The sequence below is a fragment of the Oncorhynchus clarkii genome, chromosome 12 (assembly GCF_045791955.1).
Source record: "Oncorhynchus clarkii lewisi isolate Uvic-CL-2024 chromosome 12, UVic_Ocla_1.0, whole genome shotgun sequence".
Lineage (NCBI taxonomy): Eukaryota > Metazoa > Chordata > Actinopteri > Salmoniformes > Salmonidae > Oncorhynchus > Oncorhynchus clarkii.
Window position 1 is genome coordinate 42,512,279 of NC_092158.1, and position 17,909 is coordinate 42,530,187.

The window sequence follows — 17,909 nt, forward strand, 5'->3', positions numbered from 1 at the left end:
TAAAATTACATTATAGAAAATAGGTAGACAAATATGTTTTCTCCAGGGTCTGCCACATTTATTTTTAATTTGGTCAATTTTGTTAGAATATCAGTTTTATTTTTCAATATATAGAAATTTTACCGTACACGATAACTATCTCAGATTATAATTGAGAATGTGTTGGTTCAAAATTGGACCGTTAAAGACCAAGTATTGGTTTTGCTGAGATGAACTATGGGTAATAGCTAGTTAAACAGTGACACCCCCCTGTCCATCAATATTTGGCCAATCGTTGGCCAGTAATTGGTGGTCCTTCCAATAGGCTTTCTCTATTTGATGGGTGTGTGTAAGAAGCCTTCCATTGTGATGCAGTGCACCCTAGCCTTGATTTGCATCATTTGCAGCGAAGGAGGGGGAAAAAATGAAAGCATTGTTGGCTTGGGTTACTTACGGAGTTTCCATGCTTTTTCTGCAGTGTGTTATCGAGAGAGGGGGGTCTGAAAAAGAGGTGGGGGACACAGAATAAGACATCATTAATGTATCAATGCCATCAATGTCAGTTCAATGAGATGTCGATAGAGAGCTATCAAATCATGTCTATGTGTGTCTGTCTGTGAATCCTTGTGTGTGTCTATACTGTATGTGTCTCACCTCTCCTCCTCTTGAGCTTGCGTCGGCGCTGTTTGTTGACGAAGCAGGCTGCCAGTGTGCTGAAGAGAACGGCGGCCGCCAGAAAACAGACAGTAGCCACGATGCCAGCCACCACCGGCCGCGTCAGTCCCCCCTCATCTACCATCTCTGGGGGCGGGAAAAAGTCTGAGGCAGAGGAGGGGGGCGAGTGAGAGAGGCTTGGACAGAGGTGTTTGACTCAAAACAATACTGTGACTGACATCAACACACAATAATAGGTATATAGGTATATTGAAAACAAATACTTCCAGGCTAGCCTTTAAACCTACATTTATCGTGAGCAAAAAACATTACATTATGTGTAAATTACTCAAGTAACTCTACATAGCCTTTGAACTAGGCTTGTAGCTGATTACAAAAGGGAGGGCCTGACATCTACAGGGCAGGTCGAATCTGGCAGGCTACTGCCAGTCATCACACTAACTGTGTGTGTTTTGTGTTTGCGTATGTGTGTGTCCCTGGCAGGCCCCTGCCAATCACCACAGCAACTGGCTGTCCAATTCACCTGATTCTGCGACTCATCATTTATGGCCTTATAGCGATCGATACACCCAAACACAAATGGATTTGGAAACTCTGCTGGATTGATGCAGCTCCCCATAGGACCTGACTGAGTCAAGAGAATGCATTCCAAAACTGATGAGTCAATTCCTTTCCTCATCTCCTTTCCTTATCTACTTTCCTTTCGTGAACACAGACTTGAGAGCACTCGATAGAGGATATGTTCCCACCCTCCTCATTTTATCATGGGGAGAATTGTAGTTTTTTTTTACTATATCACTGTATTTGAAATAACATCCTTCAGCATGACTAGGAACCAATATACACAGGCAGTTAGGAAAGCAAAGGCTAGCTTTTTCAAACAGAAATTTGCATCCTGTAACTCCAAAAAGTTCTGGGACACTGAAGTCCATGGAGAATAAGAGCACCTCCCCCCAGCTGCCCACTGCACTGAGGCTAGGAAACACTGTCACCACCGATAAATCCGTGATAATTGAGAATTTAGCATTTTTCTACGGCTGGCCATGCTTTCCACCTGGCTACTCCTACCCAGGTCAACAGCCCTGCACCCCCCACAGCAACTTGCCCAAGTCCCCCCCCCGCTTCTCCTTCACCTAAATCCAGATAGCTGATGTTCTGAAAGAACTACAAAATCTGGACCCCTACAAATCAGCCAGGCTAGACGATCTGGACCCTCTCTTTCTAAATGTATCCGCCAAAATTGTTCCAACCCCTATTACTAGCCTGTTCAACCTCTTTCGTATCTTCTGAGATCCCCAAAGATTGGAAAGCTGCCGCGGTCATCCCCCTCTTCAAAGGGGGAGACACTCTAGACCCAACTGCAACAGACCTATATCTATCCTACCCTGCCTTTCTAAGGTCTTTGAATGCCAAGTTAGCAAACAGATCACCGACCATTTCGAATAACACCGTACCTTCTCCGCTATGCAATCTGGTTTCCGAGCTGGTCATGGGTGCACCTCAGCCACCTCAGCCAGACAAGGTCCTAAACGATATCATAACTGCCATCGATAAGAGACAATACTGTGCAGCTGTATTCATCGACCTGGACAAGGCTTTCGACTCTGTCAATCACCACATTCTTATCGACAGACTCAACAGCCTTGATTTCTCAAATGACTGCCTCGCCTGGTTCACCAACTACTTCTCAGACAGAGTTCAGTGTGTCAAATTGGAGGGCCTGTTGTCCGGACCTCTGGCAGTCTCTATGGGGGTGCCACAGGGTTCAATTCTCGGGCCGACTCTTTTCTATGTGTACATCAATGATGTCGCTCTTGCTGCTGGTGATTCTCCTGATCCACCTCTATGCAGACTACACCATTCTGTATACTTCTGGCCCTTCTTTGGACACTGTCTTAACTAACCTCCAGACAAGTTTCAATGCCACACAACTCTCCTTCCGTGGCCTCCAACTGCTTTTAAATGCAAGTAAAACTAAATGCATGTTCTTTAACCGATCGCTGCCTGCACCCGCCCACCCATCTAGCATCACTACTCTGGACGGTTCTGACTTGTGTGGACAACTACAAATACCTAGGTGTCTGGTTAGACTGTAAACTCTCCTTCCAGACTCACATTAAGCATCTCCAATCCAAAATTCAATCTAGAATCAACTTCCTATTTCGCAACAAAGCATCCTTCACTCATGCTGCCAAACATACCTTTGTAAAACTTACTATCCTACCGATCCTTGACTTCGGCGATGTCATTTACAAAATAGCCTCCAACACTCTACTTGGCAAATTGGATGCAGTCTATCACAGTGCCATCCGTTTTGTCAGCACTGCGACCTGTATGTTCTCGTTGGCTGGCCCTCGCTTCATATTCGTTGCCAAACCCACTGGCACCATCTATAAGTCTCTGCTAGGTAAAGCCCCGCCTTATCTCAGCTCACTTTTCACCATAGCAGCACCCACCTGTAGCACGTGCTCCAGTAGGTATATTTCACTGGTCACCCCCAAAGCCAATTCCTCTTTCGGCTGCCTTTCCTTCCAGTTCTCTGCTGCCAATTACTGGAACGAACTGCAAAAATCACTGAAGCTGGAGACTCATATCTCCCTCTCTAACTTTAAGCACCAGCTGTCAGAGCAGCTCACAGATCGCTGCACCTGTACATAGCCCATCTGTAAATAGGCCATCCAACTTCCTCATCACCATCTCTACTTGCACACTCATCTTCTGCACATCTATCACTCCAGTGTTTAATTGCTATATTGTAATTATTTCGCCACTATGGCCAATTTATTGCCTTACCTCCCTTATCCTACCTCATTTGCACACACTGTATATAGACTTTTTCTATTGTATTATTGACTGTACGTTTGTTAATTCCATGTGTAACTCTGTGTTGTTTGTATCGCACTGCTTTGCTTTATCTTGGCCAGGTTGCAGTTGTAAATGAGAACTTGTTCTCAACCAGCCTACCTGGTTAAATAAAGGTGATTTTTTTATATTTTTTAAATGACTTTCCAAATATTGTATAAAACAATCTGATGCTGTAGTGCAACTACTTCATCAGGAGGGGGCGGTAAAGTACTTCCAATATTAGAAAGTAAGCTCTCGTGAATCTTTTGCTGTTCTTGTGATTTTTTTGCTGCTCTGGTGATGCCTTCACAGTTGCTCACAGTCCCAATCTCTGGTCCCAGATGTGTTTGTGCTGTGTTGACACATAAGGGTTGGCAAGACAGTATAAACAGTTCTGGGACCAGACTAGAAGTATGCCTGCATTGGGCAATACTCTTTTATATTTAAGCATTTACTTATTTTTTAAACATGAACCCTTAACATTATTTCCGATTTGCTTTGTTCTGTTTTAAAGCTTTACAAGTCTGCCATATCAACATTTTAGTCTGCAACTTGCCCCATCCCATGCCTGTGTCTCTCTCATTTTAGACATGTTCTGTGTGATAAAGGTGTGTCCATAGACTTGTATGTGTATGCAGAGGTGTGTTGTTCACTCACCTGTACTGGACACTCCAACTGTGTTACTGGGCTCGCTGACCAGCTCCTCCATGACCGCCATGACCCGGAACTCATACCATGCCTCCTAAGACAGAGAGTCACACACACGCATCAGCGGTCATGGGCAGTATTGCTGTGTGGAAACAAAGGTGCTATCTGTATCCATAAGTGTCACCTGTCATTAACACCTGTCATTATGAGGTATTGTGTGTAGATTGATGAGGGGGGGGGGGGGGGGACAATTGAATACATTTTAGAATAAGGCTGTAACCCAACAAAAGTGGAGGCTTCTGAATACTTTCCAAAAGTACTAAATTACAGAGTAAAAAGGAAGCCTGTACAGAATAAAAATATTCCAAAACATGCATCCTGTTTGCAATAAGGTACTAAAGTAATACTGAAAAAAAATGTGGCAAAGAAATTCAATTTGTGTCCTGAATACAAAGTGTTATGTTCTGGGAAGATTCAACATAAGTCATCACTGAGTACCACTTCATATTTTCAAGCATGATCGTGGCTGCATCATGTTATGAGTACGCTTGACATCGGCAAGAACTAAGGAGTTATTTTTTTTTAAATGAAAGAAACAGAACAGAGCTAAGCACAATATCCTAGAGGTTCAGTCTGCTTTCCACCAGACACTGGAAGACAAATTCACCTTTCAGCAGGACAATTACCTAAAACGCAAGGCCAAATATACACAGGAGTTATTACCAAAAGGACATTGAATGTTCCAGAGTGGCCTAGTCACATTTTTTATTTAAAATTGGCTTGAAAATCTATGGCAAGACTTGAAAATGACTGTCTAGCAAAAATTAATAACCAACTTGACAGAGCTTGAAGAATTCTTTAAAGAATAATGGGCAAATATTGTACAATCCAGGTGTGCAAAGTACTTAGAGACTTACCAAGAAAGACGCACAGCTGTAATCACTGCCAAATATTATTCTAACAACTCAGGGGTTTTTAAAACTTATCTAATCAAGATATGCGTTTTATTTTCCATAAAAAAATTCAACTCATTTGATTTCTTCTTCCACTTTGACAATCAAGTATTTGGTGTAGATAGTTGACAAAATAATTGGTTTGGCGCGGCAAACAGAACGAGTGTCCTCGCATACTCCCTTGAAAGACCTTTGCTTGAAAATTTTGAAAAAGCGTCAATAGTACTGTTTGTCCATCTTGAGACGCTGTAGCCAGTATACACTTCCTCAAAATAGTCAGAATGAATCTAAGTATGTCATTAATTTATGTTTTTGAAGAGGAGATTTAAGTCACACAATTTTATATCTAACAAAGATGTTTGGTGCAGTATTTCTCAAATATTTTATTTGCATGAAAACAAGTTGTCTATCGTTGAATGACAACAAACACTTAATTGAAGAATCTCTACGACGAAGGGGCGTAGACTTCGGCTCCGAACTTCGGCTTGCCTCGAGAAAAAATGTTTTGTGCACGAACAGCTGAAAAAAACCCTTGCCGAAGACCAAAACGAACAAAAACATCACAACATTTTGTCATAATATACAGTACTAGTCTACTCTACTCATTCAAGGGTTTTTCATTATTTGTACTATTTTCTTCATTGTAGAACAATAGTGAAGACATCAAAACTATTAAATAACACATATGGAATCATGTAGCAACCAAAAAAGTGTTAAACAAATCAAAATACATTTTATATTTTATATTCTTCAAAGTAGCCACCTTGATGACAGCTTTGCACACACTTGGCATTCTCTCAACCAGCTTTACCCGGAAGGCTTTTCCAACCGTCTTGAAGGAGGTCCCACATATGCGGAGCACTTGTTGGCTGCTTTTCCTTCACTCTGCGGTCCAACTCATCCCAAACCATCTCAATTGGGTTGAGGTTGGGTGATTGTGGAGGCCAGGTCATCTGATGCAGCACGCCATCACTCTCCTTCTTGGTCAAATAGCCCTTACACAGCCTGGAGGTGTGTTGGGTCATTGTCCTGTTGAAAAACAAATGATAATCCCACTAAGCGCAAACCAGATGCGATGGCGTAGTGCTGTAGAATGCTGTGGTAGCCATGCTGGTTAAGTGTGCCTTGAATTCTAAATAAATCACTGACAGTGTAACCAGCAAAGCACCCCCACACCATCACACCTCCTCCTCCATGCTTCACCGTGGGAACCACACATACGGAGATCCTTCCTTCACCTACTCTGCGTCTCACAACGACATGGCGGTTTGAACCAAAACGTTCAAATGTGGACTCATCAGACCATTTGACAGAATTCCACTGGTCTAATGTCCATTGCTCGTGTTTCTTGGCCCAAGCAAGTCTCTTCTTATTGGTGTCCTTTCGAAGTGGTTTCTTTGCAGCAATTCGACCATGAAGGCCTGATTCCCGCAGTCTCCTCTGAATTTGTTTGTTGTTGTGATGTGTCTGTTACTTGAGCTCTGTGAAGCATGCATTTGGGCTGCAACCTGAGGATGGTAACTATAATGAACATGTCCTCTGCAGCAGAGGTAACTCTGGGTCTTCCTTTCCTGTGGTGGTCCTCATGAGAGCCAGTTTCATCATAGCGCTTGATGGTTTTTGCGACTGTGCTTGAAGAAACTTTCAAAGTTCTTGAAATTTTCTGCATTGACTGACCTTCATGTAATGATGGATTGTTGTTTCTCTTTGCTTATTTGATATTTTCTTGCCATTTTCTTGGTCTTTTACCAAATAGGACTATATCCTGTATACCACCCCTACCTTGTCACAACACAACTGCTCAAACACATTTAAGAAGGAAAGAAATTCCACAAATTAACTTTTAACAAGGCACACCTGTTAATTTAAATGCATTCCAGGTGACTACCTCATGAGGCTGGTTGAGATAATGCCAAGAGTGTGCAACGCCGTCATATATAGCTGGCTATTTGAAGATTCTCAAATATAAAATATATTTTGATGTAACACTTTTTTGGATACTACATGATTCCATATATGTTATTTCATAGTTATGATGTCTTCACTATTATTCTACAATGTAGAAAATAGTACAAATAAAGAAAAACCCTGGAATGAGTAGGTGTGTCCAAACTGTATGCACAAACAGTTCCAGAGGGGAAGCATGCGGACTCCTCAACACAACAAAATGTGGGAAAAGTCAAGGGGTGTGAGTAGGGCTGAAGAGTGACTGGTAGCGGTGATATATAAATGCTTATGGTTATATACTAATGGTAATATATGCATGTAAACAGGAGTTTTTGTGACCAGTATCTGAAAAATAGATTGACATTAGTATCTATGGAAATCAATAATCAATTAACAACAGCATGGTGGTAGAAATAAATATAATCAATATTCAGGAAAACCACCGTCGTGTCGTCAGCAAACTTGATGATGGAGTTGGAGTCGTGCTCGGCCTTACAGTTGTGAGTGAACAGAGAGTAAAGGTGGGGGCTAAGCACACACCCCTGGGAGCCCCCTAGTTGAGGGTTAGCATGGTGTGCAGGTGTTTTTGACCACTCTTACCACCTGGGGTTGGCCTATCAGGAAGTCCAGGATCCAGTTTCAGAGCGGGGTGTTCAGTCCAATGGTCCTGAGATTGGTGACGAGCTTGAAGGACACTACGGTGTTGAACGCTGAGCTGTAGTCGATAAACAGCATCCTCACATATATATATATGACTCTTTTCTAGGCGGGAGAGGGCAGTATTGAGTGCATCATCTGTGGATCAAATTGGAGTGGGTTGTCTGGGAGGATGGAGTTGATGTGTGCCATGACTAGGGTTGCAAAATCAGGGAACTTTAAAAAAAAAAAACCTGTTTTTCCCTAAATCCCAGTTGGAAGATTCCCGGAATCAGTACGGAATAAGGAGGAAATCCAGAATCCTCCAAACAGGATTTCAGGAAAACCAGGGAATTTATTGACATTTCACATAATTCTGCAATCCTAGCCATGACCAGCCTTTCAAAGCACTTCATTATTACAGATGCAAGTGCTAGGATGGCAGAATGCCTTAGAGTTTTTGGGAATAGGAATGATGGTAGTAACTTTGAAATGTGGGGATTGGGACAAGGAGAGGCTCAAAATGTCTGTGAAGACCCCTGCCAGCAGGTCTGCACAAGCCCTGAGGACACGCCCCGGAATAATGTCTGGCCCTGCGGCCTTACAAGTATTTACCCTTACTCACATCAGCCTCGGAAAAAGAGATCACCCAGAGAGATCATCCGAATCAGCAGGACTCTGTGTTGTTTTCGTCGAAGTGTGCATAAAAACAAATGTGCATGGAGTTCGACTGGTAGAGAGGTATCATTGGGCAGATCACGGCTAGGGACTCCTTGTAGTCCTTATTGTACTTTGTACTGAAGCCTCTGCTACAGTACCAGCTCTGAGTTGGGTGTCAGATAGGATTCCACCTTGTTTCCAATATTGTCCTTTGACCTGTTTGATGGCTCTACAGTGGTCATAGCAGGACTTATTTTACACATTCGTGTCCTCAGCTGTAGCCTCATGGTTGGCTGTGATAGCCATGTGAGCAGTAGCTCTGTCCTTCTTAAGCTTAGTGTACATGTCATGTTAATCCGGGTCTTTTGGTGCACTGGTGCGCGATGAGACAAGGACATCCCTACCGACCAAGCCCTCCCTAACCCGGACAACTCTAGGCCAATTGTGCGTCGCCCCACGGACCTCCCGGTCGCGGCCGGTTACGACAGAGCCTGGGCGCGAACCCAGGGACTCTGATGGCACAGCTGGCGCTGCAGTACAGCGCCCTTAACCACTGCGCCACCCGGGAGGCCCTTTAATCCAGGTCTTTTGATTGGGGAAGCAGAAAACCTTCATTGTGGGGACAATGTCAGTGATGCATCTAAATATATTCTGATAAATTCTAAATACATTCTATTTAATTACGACAAAAAATTCCATGAAAATGATAGAATGACAAACTAAATAAACATGTACGCTATAGCAGCCTATAGGTAGATAAAAGGTGGTTTCCTCCCTGTCTTCGCGTTAGTAAACTCGCTTCAATCATGCAGTAATGTTACAGTGTACAGTCAGTAAGCAGTGTAGCACTTACACAGGCAGGGCTCGATGGCAATAAATGAGTAAAACCAAAAGCATACATTGTATTTGAAGAGTTCCAGTGTTGTGTTGGATAGTCATAGCCTAGCATCCCTCTGTTTGAGCAGGGTGCTTTGAGTAGGCTAAACTAGCTGCATTTTCTAGCTAAGTCAGTGAAACTGAAAAAAATGACAACCTTTCTCTCTCTCTCTCTTGCTTTTCCTTCATTTCGGAAGAAATGTATTTGTTCAAAACTGTTCAACTATTGTATTATTACTACAAATAGAAGATCACTTCTTACAATTGTGCATGTTTAGTAAAGTTAGATCAGAGCGGAATCAAAGTCTGTCTTGCAAGATCACATAATGATTAGTTAGTATTTTACATAACAGAACTGAAAAGAATAGCATATACTATAGCATAGTAGGACAATAATGTTACACCAAATACACCTCAGTCATTTCTTATCTGAAGCTGAATAGTAAAAAAGCTCATGTAGCTAAAACTCAGCGCGCGCCACCAGGCAGGATACATGTTTTGATTGAAACAAAATAAGCCTACAAGGCTATTCTTCATTTTTTAACACCATCTGCTTTAATTCTCATTCAAGAAGATCTAAATGCATATCCTCATGAAACTGATTGAGATCAAATGATTGGCTTGCAAATACAGTTTGATCTTTCACAGGTAAAACGTAAAGAAGTATCATTCACGGTTGACAGTGATGACGGCCTATTTAAGAGATTAAGTATGCCTAACTTGGTGTTTGAGGATATTCAAAATATAGCATTTTCTTGAGACAATATGTGTGGGCATTAGGCAGACGTTGCAATTGGATGATGCATTTCATGCATAGGCCTTTTGTACAATGATATTCAATACGCTAGATCTGTCAGTAGGCTACAAACTTTGAGAAATGATGGTGCTCCATTACATTAAAAAAACTGCACTACACCACTGTGTGTCTTGGTGATGCAGAAATTAAAATCACTGGCAACAAGAAAAGCAGCCTCCCGCTGCATGGTTTCCTGTTTATTTATAACCTCGTACAGTTTGTCAAGTGCCAGCTTGTTGTTGTTGTTGTTCTGAGGTGGAATATATACAGCACTCACAATAACGGCTGAAAACTCTCTCTGGCAGTAGAAGGGTCTGCATTTGACCATCAGGTAATCCAAGATGGGTAAACAATTAGGTAGAGACTTCCGAGTCTGCAAACCGTTTGCTGTTGATGAAGAGACAAACTCCTCCCCCTCTGGAGTTCCCTGAATCCGATGTCCTGTCCGCTCGGTAAATAGAGAATCTGTTGAGTTGGATAGCCATGAGGGTATCTTGTCCGAAGGGCAACATTTCAGAAAACAGAGAATATTGCAGTAATGATAGTCCCGTTGATAGTTAGTAACTGACGATCTGATGTTCAAATGTTATTGTTGATCATAGGAAATGATAGCGGATACATTTCATGCAATAAAATATAGATACATGCGTTTGTGTGTGTGTGTGTGTGTGTGTGTGTGTGTGTGTGTGTGTGTGTGTGTGTGTGTGTGTGTACAACATCTGTTTAAAGTTGTATACTGTCATTCATGTAAGACTTCTTACAGTCAATAAAAACTATTGTTCACAAAAAATAAACCAAAGTTTGTTTGTTTTAGGAGGAAAACCACAAGGAAATGGACCTGTCAAAGTGGACATGAAAACGTGTCACATCTAACAGTATGTTACTGAAGAAGAGGGAGACAGAGCCCCAAATACACGGTCCCTTGTGGTCCAATTACCTCAATAGCTGGAGTAAAAAGCCAGCTTCAGAATTGTGCTACATTGTGCTGCTAAATGTGAATTGTACTGCTAAATGTGAAACATGCGATAGAGAAGTGTGAGTGGGTGTTGGGAGTCAAGCTAGAATAATGTACCTGCATAGAATGTCTCTACATCCCAAATGGCACCCTATTATATTTATAGTGCTGATATGGTATAAAGTATACTACTTTGGACCTGGACAAAAGTAGTGCACTATAAAGGAAATAGGGAGCAATTTGGGATGCAACCTGTTACTGATGGTTAGAATGAGAGTAAACACTTCACGCCAGGAGCGAAATCCGACATACAACAAAAGAATATGGATTTTTTTCAATGTTGGTGGGAAAATAAATGTCTATACTTTAACATGTAACTCTCCCCAGATGGTGTGCTTACATAAGACTCAGGATATGTCCCAAATGGTACCCTATTCCCTATATAGTGCATAACCTTTGATCAGTGCCTTATGGGCCACTGGTCAAAAGTAGTGGACCACAAATAGGAAATAGGGTAGCATTGGAGATGCATCCTAAAACTTTTTATGACTTCATTGAGATATCAGACAGACTGGGGTCTGACAAGGAAGATACCATTATTGTTGTAATATAATGTTAAATAGTGGTTTTCTTTGAAGAACATACTTCTTTCTACAACTCACTCCCATCCCCAATCATCATAGTCATAACCATAGTCTTGGATCAAGGTGTGTTAATGAGCTTGGCTGGAAACAAAGCGTGCGCCCACACCAGCCCTGCGGATAACTGGCCATCTGCCATTCTGCATAAAACAGTGTATATACAGTAAGCTAGATGAATGAGGTCTCTGGCTAGCAGCTCGGTCTCCGTATGAAGCAGTGTATATACATTAGGCTAGTTACCTGAATGAGGTCTCTGGCTAACAGCTCGGTCTCTCCGGCGGTGATGGCGTCATCAAGGATGTCCCACCTCTCCCCCAGGCGGAACTCCATGACGTAGCGCTCGATCGGAGCAGTGTGGTTGGCCGGCGGAATCCACATGAGCAGGACACCCTGCTGCGTCCGATTGGCTGTGAGGCACCGCGGTGGGGTAAGCAGCACCAATGGTTCAGGGGTACTTATAGGAAATACTGGACAGAGAGAGAGAAAAAGGGCAAGAGAGAGAGAGAGAGAGAGAGAGAGAGAGAGAGGAAGGGAGTGATGGAAAGAGATGAGGGGTTAGAGAGCTGTATTTAAATGCAGTAGTAGTGGCCCACAACTGCAATTGTTGGTATTAGTTATTTCGAAAGTCTAGTCAACTTTTAAAACCACAAAACATTACTACTACATCTGCTGCAACCAACACCAGTACCTACATCACTATTAACAACAACACCAGTACCTACATCACTATTAACAACAAAACCACACATCATTCAATTAATTCTCAATGCATCTTGCAATCACACCACACAGTTGTGTCATGTGCCCGCCAGGTAATGTCCCTTACGCTTGGCTCTCTTCCCCAGTCCAATAGGTCATAAGTCAGAGGTGAATACCGTAATACCCACCCAGTGTGTTCACAGTGACGACCTCGCTGAAGGGGCCCGTGCCCAACTTGTTCTGCGCAAGGACACTGAACTGGTAGGCTGTCTGGGGCTCCAGGCCGGGCACTACCAGCCACGTCTGGCCAGCGGGCACGGGCATAGACAACCAGTCGTGTGGGCCCAGCTGTTCCCTCTTCACCCTGCGAGTAAGAGGAGCACACAAGGAAGGAGAGAGGAGAATGGGCATGGGAGAGGGGGATGAGAAAAATACACATAGAAATGGGAGTGGAGGACCTAGACTTTTAGTCAATGCACCCAGTCTTTTTAGGAACGGTTATTTCAGTCCTGTCAGCTGTAACAAGATAAATGTCTGGTCAGTTCTGTAACATGATAAATGTCCTGTCAGTTCTGTAACATGATAAATGTCTGGTCAGTTCTGTAACATGATAAATGTCTGGTCAGTTCTGTAACATGATAAATGTCTGGTCAGTTCTGTAACATGATAAATGTCTGGTCAGTTCTGTAACATGATAAATGTCTGGTCAGTTCTGTAACATGATAAATGTCTGGTCAGTTCTGTAACATGATAAATGCCCTGTCAGTTCTGTAACATGATAAATGTCTGGTCAGTTCTGTAACATGATAAATGTCCTGTCAGTTCTGTAACATGATTTCTGTCTGGTCAGTTCTGTAACATGATTTCTGTCTGGTCAGTTCTGTAACATGATTTCTGTCTGGTCAGTTCTGTAACATGATAAATGTCTGGTCAGTTCTGTAACATGATAAATGTCTGGTCAGTTCTGTAACATGATAAATGTCTGGTCAGTTCTGTAACATGATAAATGTCTGGTCAGTTCTGTAACATGATAAATGTCTGGTCAGTTCTGTAACATGATAAATGTCTGGTCAGTTCTGTAACATGATAAATGTCTGGTCAGTTCTGTAACATGATAAATGTCTGGTCAGTTCTGTAACATGATAAATGTCCTGTCAGTTCTGTAACATGATTTCTGTCTGGTCAGTTCTGTAACATGATTTCTGTCTGGTCAGTTCTGTAACATGATAAATGTCTGGTCAGTTCTGTAACATGATACATGTCTGGTCAGTTCTGTAACATGATAAATGTCTGGTCAGTTCTGTAACATGATAAATGTCTGGTCAGTTCTGTAACATGATAAATGTCTGGACAGTTCTGTAACATGATTTCTGTCTGGTCAGTTCTGTAACATGATACATGTCTGGTCAGTTCTGTAACATGATAAATGTCTGGTCAGTTCTGTAACATGATTTCTGTCTGGTCAGTTCTGTAACATGATTTCTGTCTGGTCAGTTCTGTAACATGATTTCTGTCTGGTCAGTTCTGTAACATGATTTCTGTCTGGTCAGTTCTGTAACATGATTTCTGTCTGGTCAGTTCTGTAACATGATTTCTGTCTGGTCAGTTCTGTAACATGATAAATGTCCGGTCAGTTCTGTAACATGATAAATGTCCTGTCAGTTCTGTAACATGATAAATGTCCTGTCAGTTCTGTAACATGATTTCTGTCTGGTCAGTTCTGTAACATGATTTCTGTCTGGTCAGTTCTGTAACATGATAAATGTCTGGTCAGTTCTGTAACATGATTTCTGTCTGGTCAGTTCTGTAACATGATTTCTGTCTGGTCAGTTCTGTAACATGATAAATGTCTGGTCAGTTCTGTAACATGATAAATGTCTGGTCAGTTCTGTAACATGATACATGTCTGGTCAGTTCTGTAACATGATAAATGTCTGGTCAGTTCTGTAACATGATAAATGTCTGGTCAGTTCTGTAACAAGATTTATGCCTCATTATCTCATTAACAGGCTTTATAGTATGTAATTTCATTAACACCACTTGTAACAGGATTTCAGTAACACCATTGCAGTCCAGTCAATTCAGTGACGTCATTATGACAGTGTCATTTCAGTAAGATCATCTCTGTTACAGCGTTTCATTTACAGAATGTAATTTCACAGTACTTCAGTCAAATCATTTTACACAGTCATACAGTTGATGGTGGCAAGCCCATGCTGCGCTCAGCCGTGCAAATTCCCATGGAAGCCAAAGATGGGCCATGCTTTAGGTACAACACAACATTTCTGAAGTCGAATGCAACAAATCTCCCCCCAAAAATATTTTTGGGGAACGAGTTCTATTCTCGTGTCTGCATCCAGTCAGTATGCATGGCATCAATCTCCATTCGTATTGTAGAATAGTGTAGGCCTTAATAGATAACAATGGACGAGTCCACTGTGGGACCATGGGTTTATCGCAATGTAAATGGGTCAGAATGATAACACTATACACTATGCATATCAACCTAAGGGGGGCATCATAATCTTCATATAGCATGTCCCTGTGCCATGTGATACGCAGGCAAGACTTCCCCTGACAGACATGCATGAATAGCTGCGTGATGGTGTACATGATAGGGACTGGGAAAAATCACAACGTGATTACTGTGTGCTGACTGTCTGTCAACAAGCCTCCCAGTGATTTACAGCACACGCCAAGCGCAGACGGTTTTTCCGCCGTTTCCAATCCCGGCAAATCATTGTGCAGCGTTGACATCTAGTGACTCTCTCGTCTTCACCATTGTGCGTATGTATGTTAAGTGACATGGCAGCTGTCAGGGTGTGTATATTATGATGCGTTCACTATGACAGTGTGTATATTATAATGCGTTCACTATGACGGTGTGTATATTATGATGCGTTCACTATGAACGTGTGTATATTATGATGCGTTCACTATGACGGTGTGTATATTATGATGCGTTCTCTATGAGGGTGTGTGTATTAAGATGCATTCACTATGAGGGTGTGTATATTATGATGCATTCACTATGATGGTGTGTATATTAAGATGCATTTACTATGAGGGTGTGTATATTATGATGCATTCCCTTTGAGGGTGTGTGTATTATGATGCATTCACTATGAGTGTGTGTATTATGATGCATTCACTATGAGGGTGTGTGTATTATGATGCGTTCACTATGAGTGTGTGTATTATGATGCATTCACTATGAGGGTGTGTGCATTATGATGCGTTCACTACGAGGGTGTGTGTATTATGATGCGTTCACTATGAGGGTGTGTGTATTATGATGCATTCACTATGAGGGTGTGTATATTACTTCACCGTCAATGGGTTTATTGTGCTAGGTTGGCTGTTATGCTTGTCAGTGAATATATTACCGTATATTCACTTTTGGTGCATATGATCTTCTCAGTTTAAATGTAGCTATATAGCACAATATTTTAATTGTCAGTGTGTATATCACGGTGCATTGGCTGTCAGTGTGTCCATAATGTACTGGCTGTCAGTGTGTCCATAATGTACTGGCTGTCAGTGAGTAAATCATATGTTGGGTGTCATTGCAATAGGAAATGGTGGCCTGTCCTTGTTATTGTCTCCACCCCCTCCAGGTGTCGCTTGTTTTCTCCAGTGTATTTATCCCTGTGTTTCCTGTTTCTCTGTGCCAGTTCATCTTGTATGTTCCAAGTCAACCAGCGTTTTTCCACGTACTCCTGCCTTTGTTATTCTCTTTTTTCTAGTCCTCCCGGTTTTGACCCTTGTCTGTTTCTGCACTCTGTACCCGCCTGCCTGACCATTCTGCCTGCCTTGACCTCGAGCCAGCCTGCCACTCTGTACCTCCTGGACTCTGAACTGGTTTGGACCTTTTGCCTGTCCACGACCATTCTCTTGCCTACCCCTTTTTGGATCAATAAACATCTAAGACTCCAACCATCTGCCTCCTGTGTCTGCATCTGGGTCCGCCTTGTGTCATGATACCATCTTTGATTGACACATGAAACAAATAAAGACGGTACATCCTACTTGCTGAGGCTAAAAGCCAATTTATGCTTGCTCCAGGGAATGCGATCGGGAGGCTCCGTACGGAGGTTTTGACACAATTGTGGATCCTCCAAGGCTCGTGGAGGCAAAATTGAGCTAAGCACCGCATCGCTGGGCGCTTCCCAAATGTTGTAACAATACGGAGGGCTCCATATAGCCATATTGACATGATTTTAAGGCCACTGCAGACAGCGGATTGACCATGCAGAGTATTTTAGTCTGGATTTGGGATTTTTGGGGGGATTTCAAGAAGTGGGGCACCTCTACTTAGGGTACTATGAATATTTCATACATTTGAGTTTTAACCAATTCTGATACATCCTGTAACAATTTCCATAAGTCAACTTAAGGGGCTTTTAATTGAACAGCACTTGAGATCTCAGGTCTCTGGGGAAATAGTTGTTTTTATTTGATATAAAGCAGTCTTCCAAGAACAATGACTTGAGTGCTGATAATGACATACTAAAGAGATGAAACCTGTGTGACATTGTGTGTGATATTATTTGTTGACTGAGGCTAACCTTTAGAGCAGCGAGTTAACGCTGTCATCTTAGGTGGGTGAGCGGAACTTAACACTAGTTCGATAGCAGGTCAATCACACGTGTGCCAGACCGTGTGTACGTGTCAGTCCACGCAAGTGTGTGGAAATGTGTGCACGGGTGTCTTGTGTGAGCAGATTAACGTGTTTTACGCGCTGATGAGTATGTCAATGCTTATTAAAGCTTTTGAGAGTGTGTGTGTGTGTGCTTTGGCTGTCTGTCTGCGACTATGTGTGTGTGCACGCATGTGTAAACGCATCACGGTGGAGGCCTGACCATCATGTTTGCTAGAGGACCTTGTAATGAGAATTGTTGATCTCCCGGCCGGCTGCAGGGAGCTTTTGGTCCGTGCTCCCTGCATACTGACACTGTCCTCCAAAAACCAGCCTCTGGCTCTGGTCAAAAGTAGTGCACTTAGGGAATAGGGTGCAGACCCTGGTCAAAAATAGTTCACTATATAGGGAATAGGGTGCCGTAATTTGGGATGCGGTCCAACATCAGCTGCCTGTCGAGTCACCGCGGTATCCGTGACAACACCTGCGCGCTCTGCATCACACAGTGACCTGTCTCACACGCCATGCTGTTATACTCTGGAGAGTAGCTTACATCCTGTTATAACACCATAGTGACCTGACTTAAGGTGTTAAAGTAGTCCAACTAAAGAGATCTGACATGATGGTTAGAGACAATGACTGCATCCAAAACATAGGGCTGTCAATGGGGCTTACAACCTGCCATAACCACCTAATGTCCTGACATGGGGTTAGAATTAGTGGTCTGGGCCTATGGGCCTACATACAGAATACATAGGGTTATGAATGAAGCTTATGACCTGTTACAACAGCCTCAACACCTGACAGAGTTAGAATAAGCAATGTTATATGAGGCTGGTGTTCACTGAGTTTGTGGCACATTTGTTGCCATGATCCAAGTTTCAGTAGAATATCAGTCCTTCACACCTGAAACATAATCAAACAAATAAACAAACAACAGTGACCAAGCAGGGCATAAAAT

At 42.5% G+C, this 17,909-nt stretch overlaps 1 protein-coding gene across 1 annotated transcript in view; it reads right to left on the bottom strand.

The window, feature by feature from the left end:
- LOC139422042 (protein turtle homolog B-like) overlaps positions 1-17,909 on the bottom strand; it is a 186,821-nt gene that overhangs the window by 14,672 nt on the left and 154,240 nt on the right. Inside the window, exons 13-18 of the mRNA XM_071173178.1 lie at positions 12,498-12,673; positions 11,851-12,077; positions 4,156-4,240; positions 3,271-3,273; positions 634-798; positions 434-479 (exon numbers count right to left, since the gene is read on the bottom strand). Coding sequence (XP_071029279.1) covers positions 434-479; positions 634-798; positions 3,271-3,273; positions 4,156-4,240; positions 11,851-12,077; positions 12,498-12,673 — 702 coding nt within the window. The remainder of the gene's footprint in view (positions 1-433; positions 480-633; positions 799-3,270; positions 3,274-4,155; positions 4,241-11,850; positions 12,078-12,497; positions 12,674-17,909) is intronic.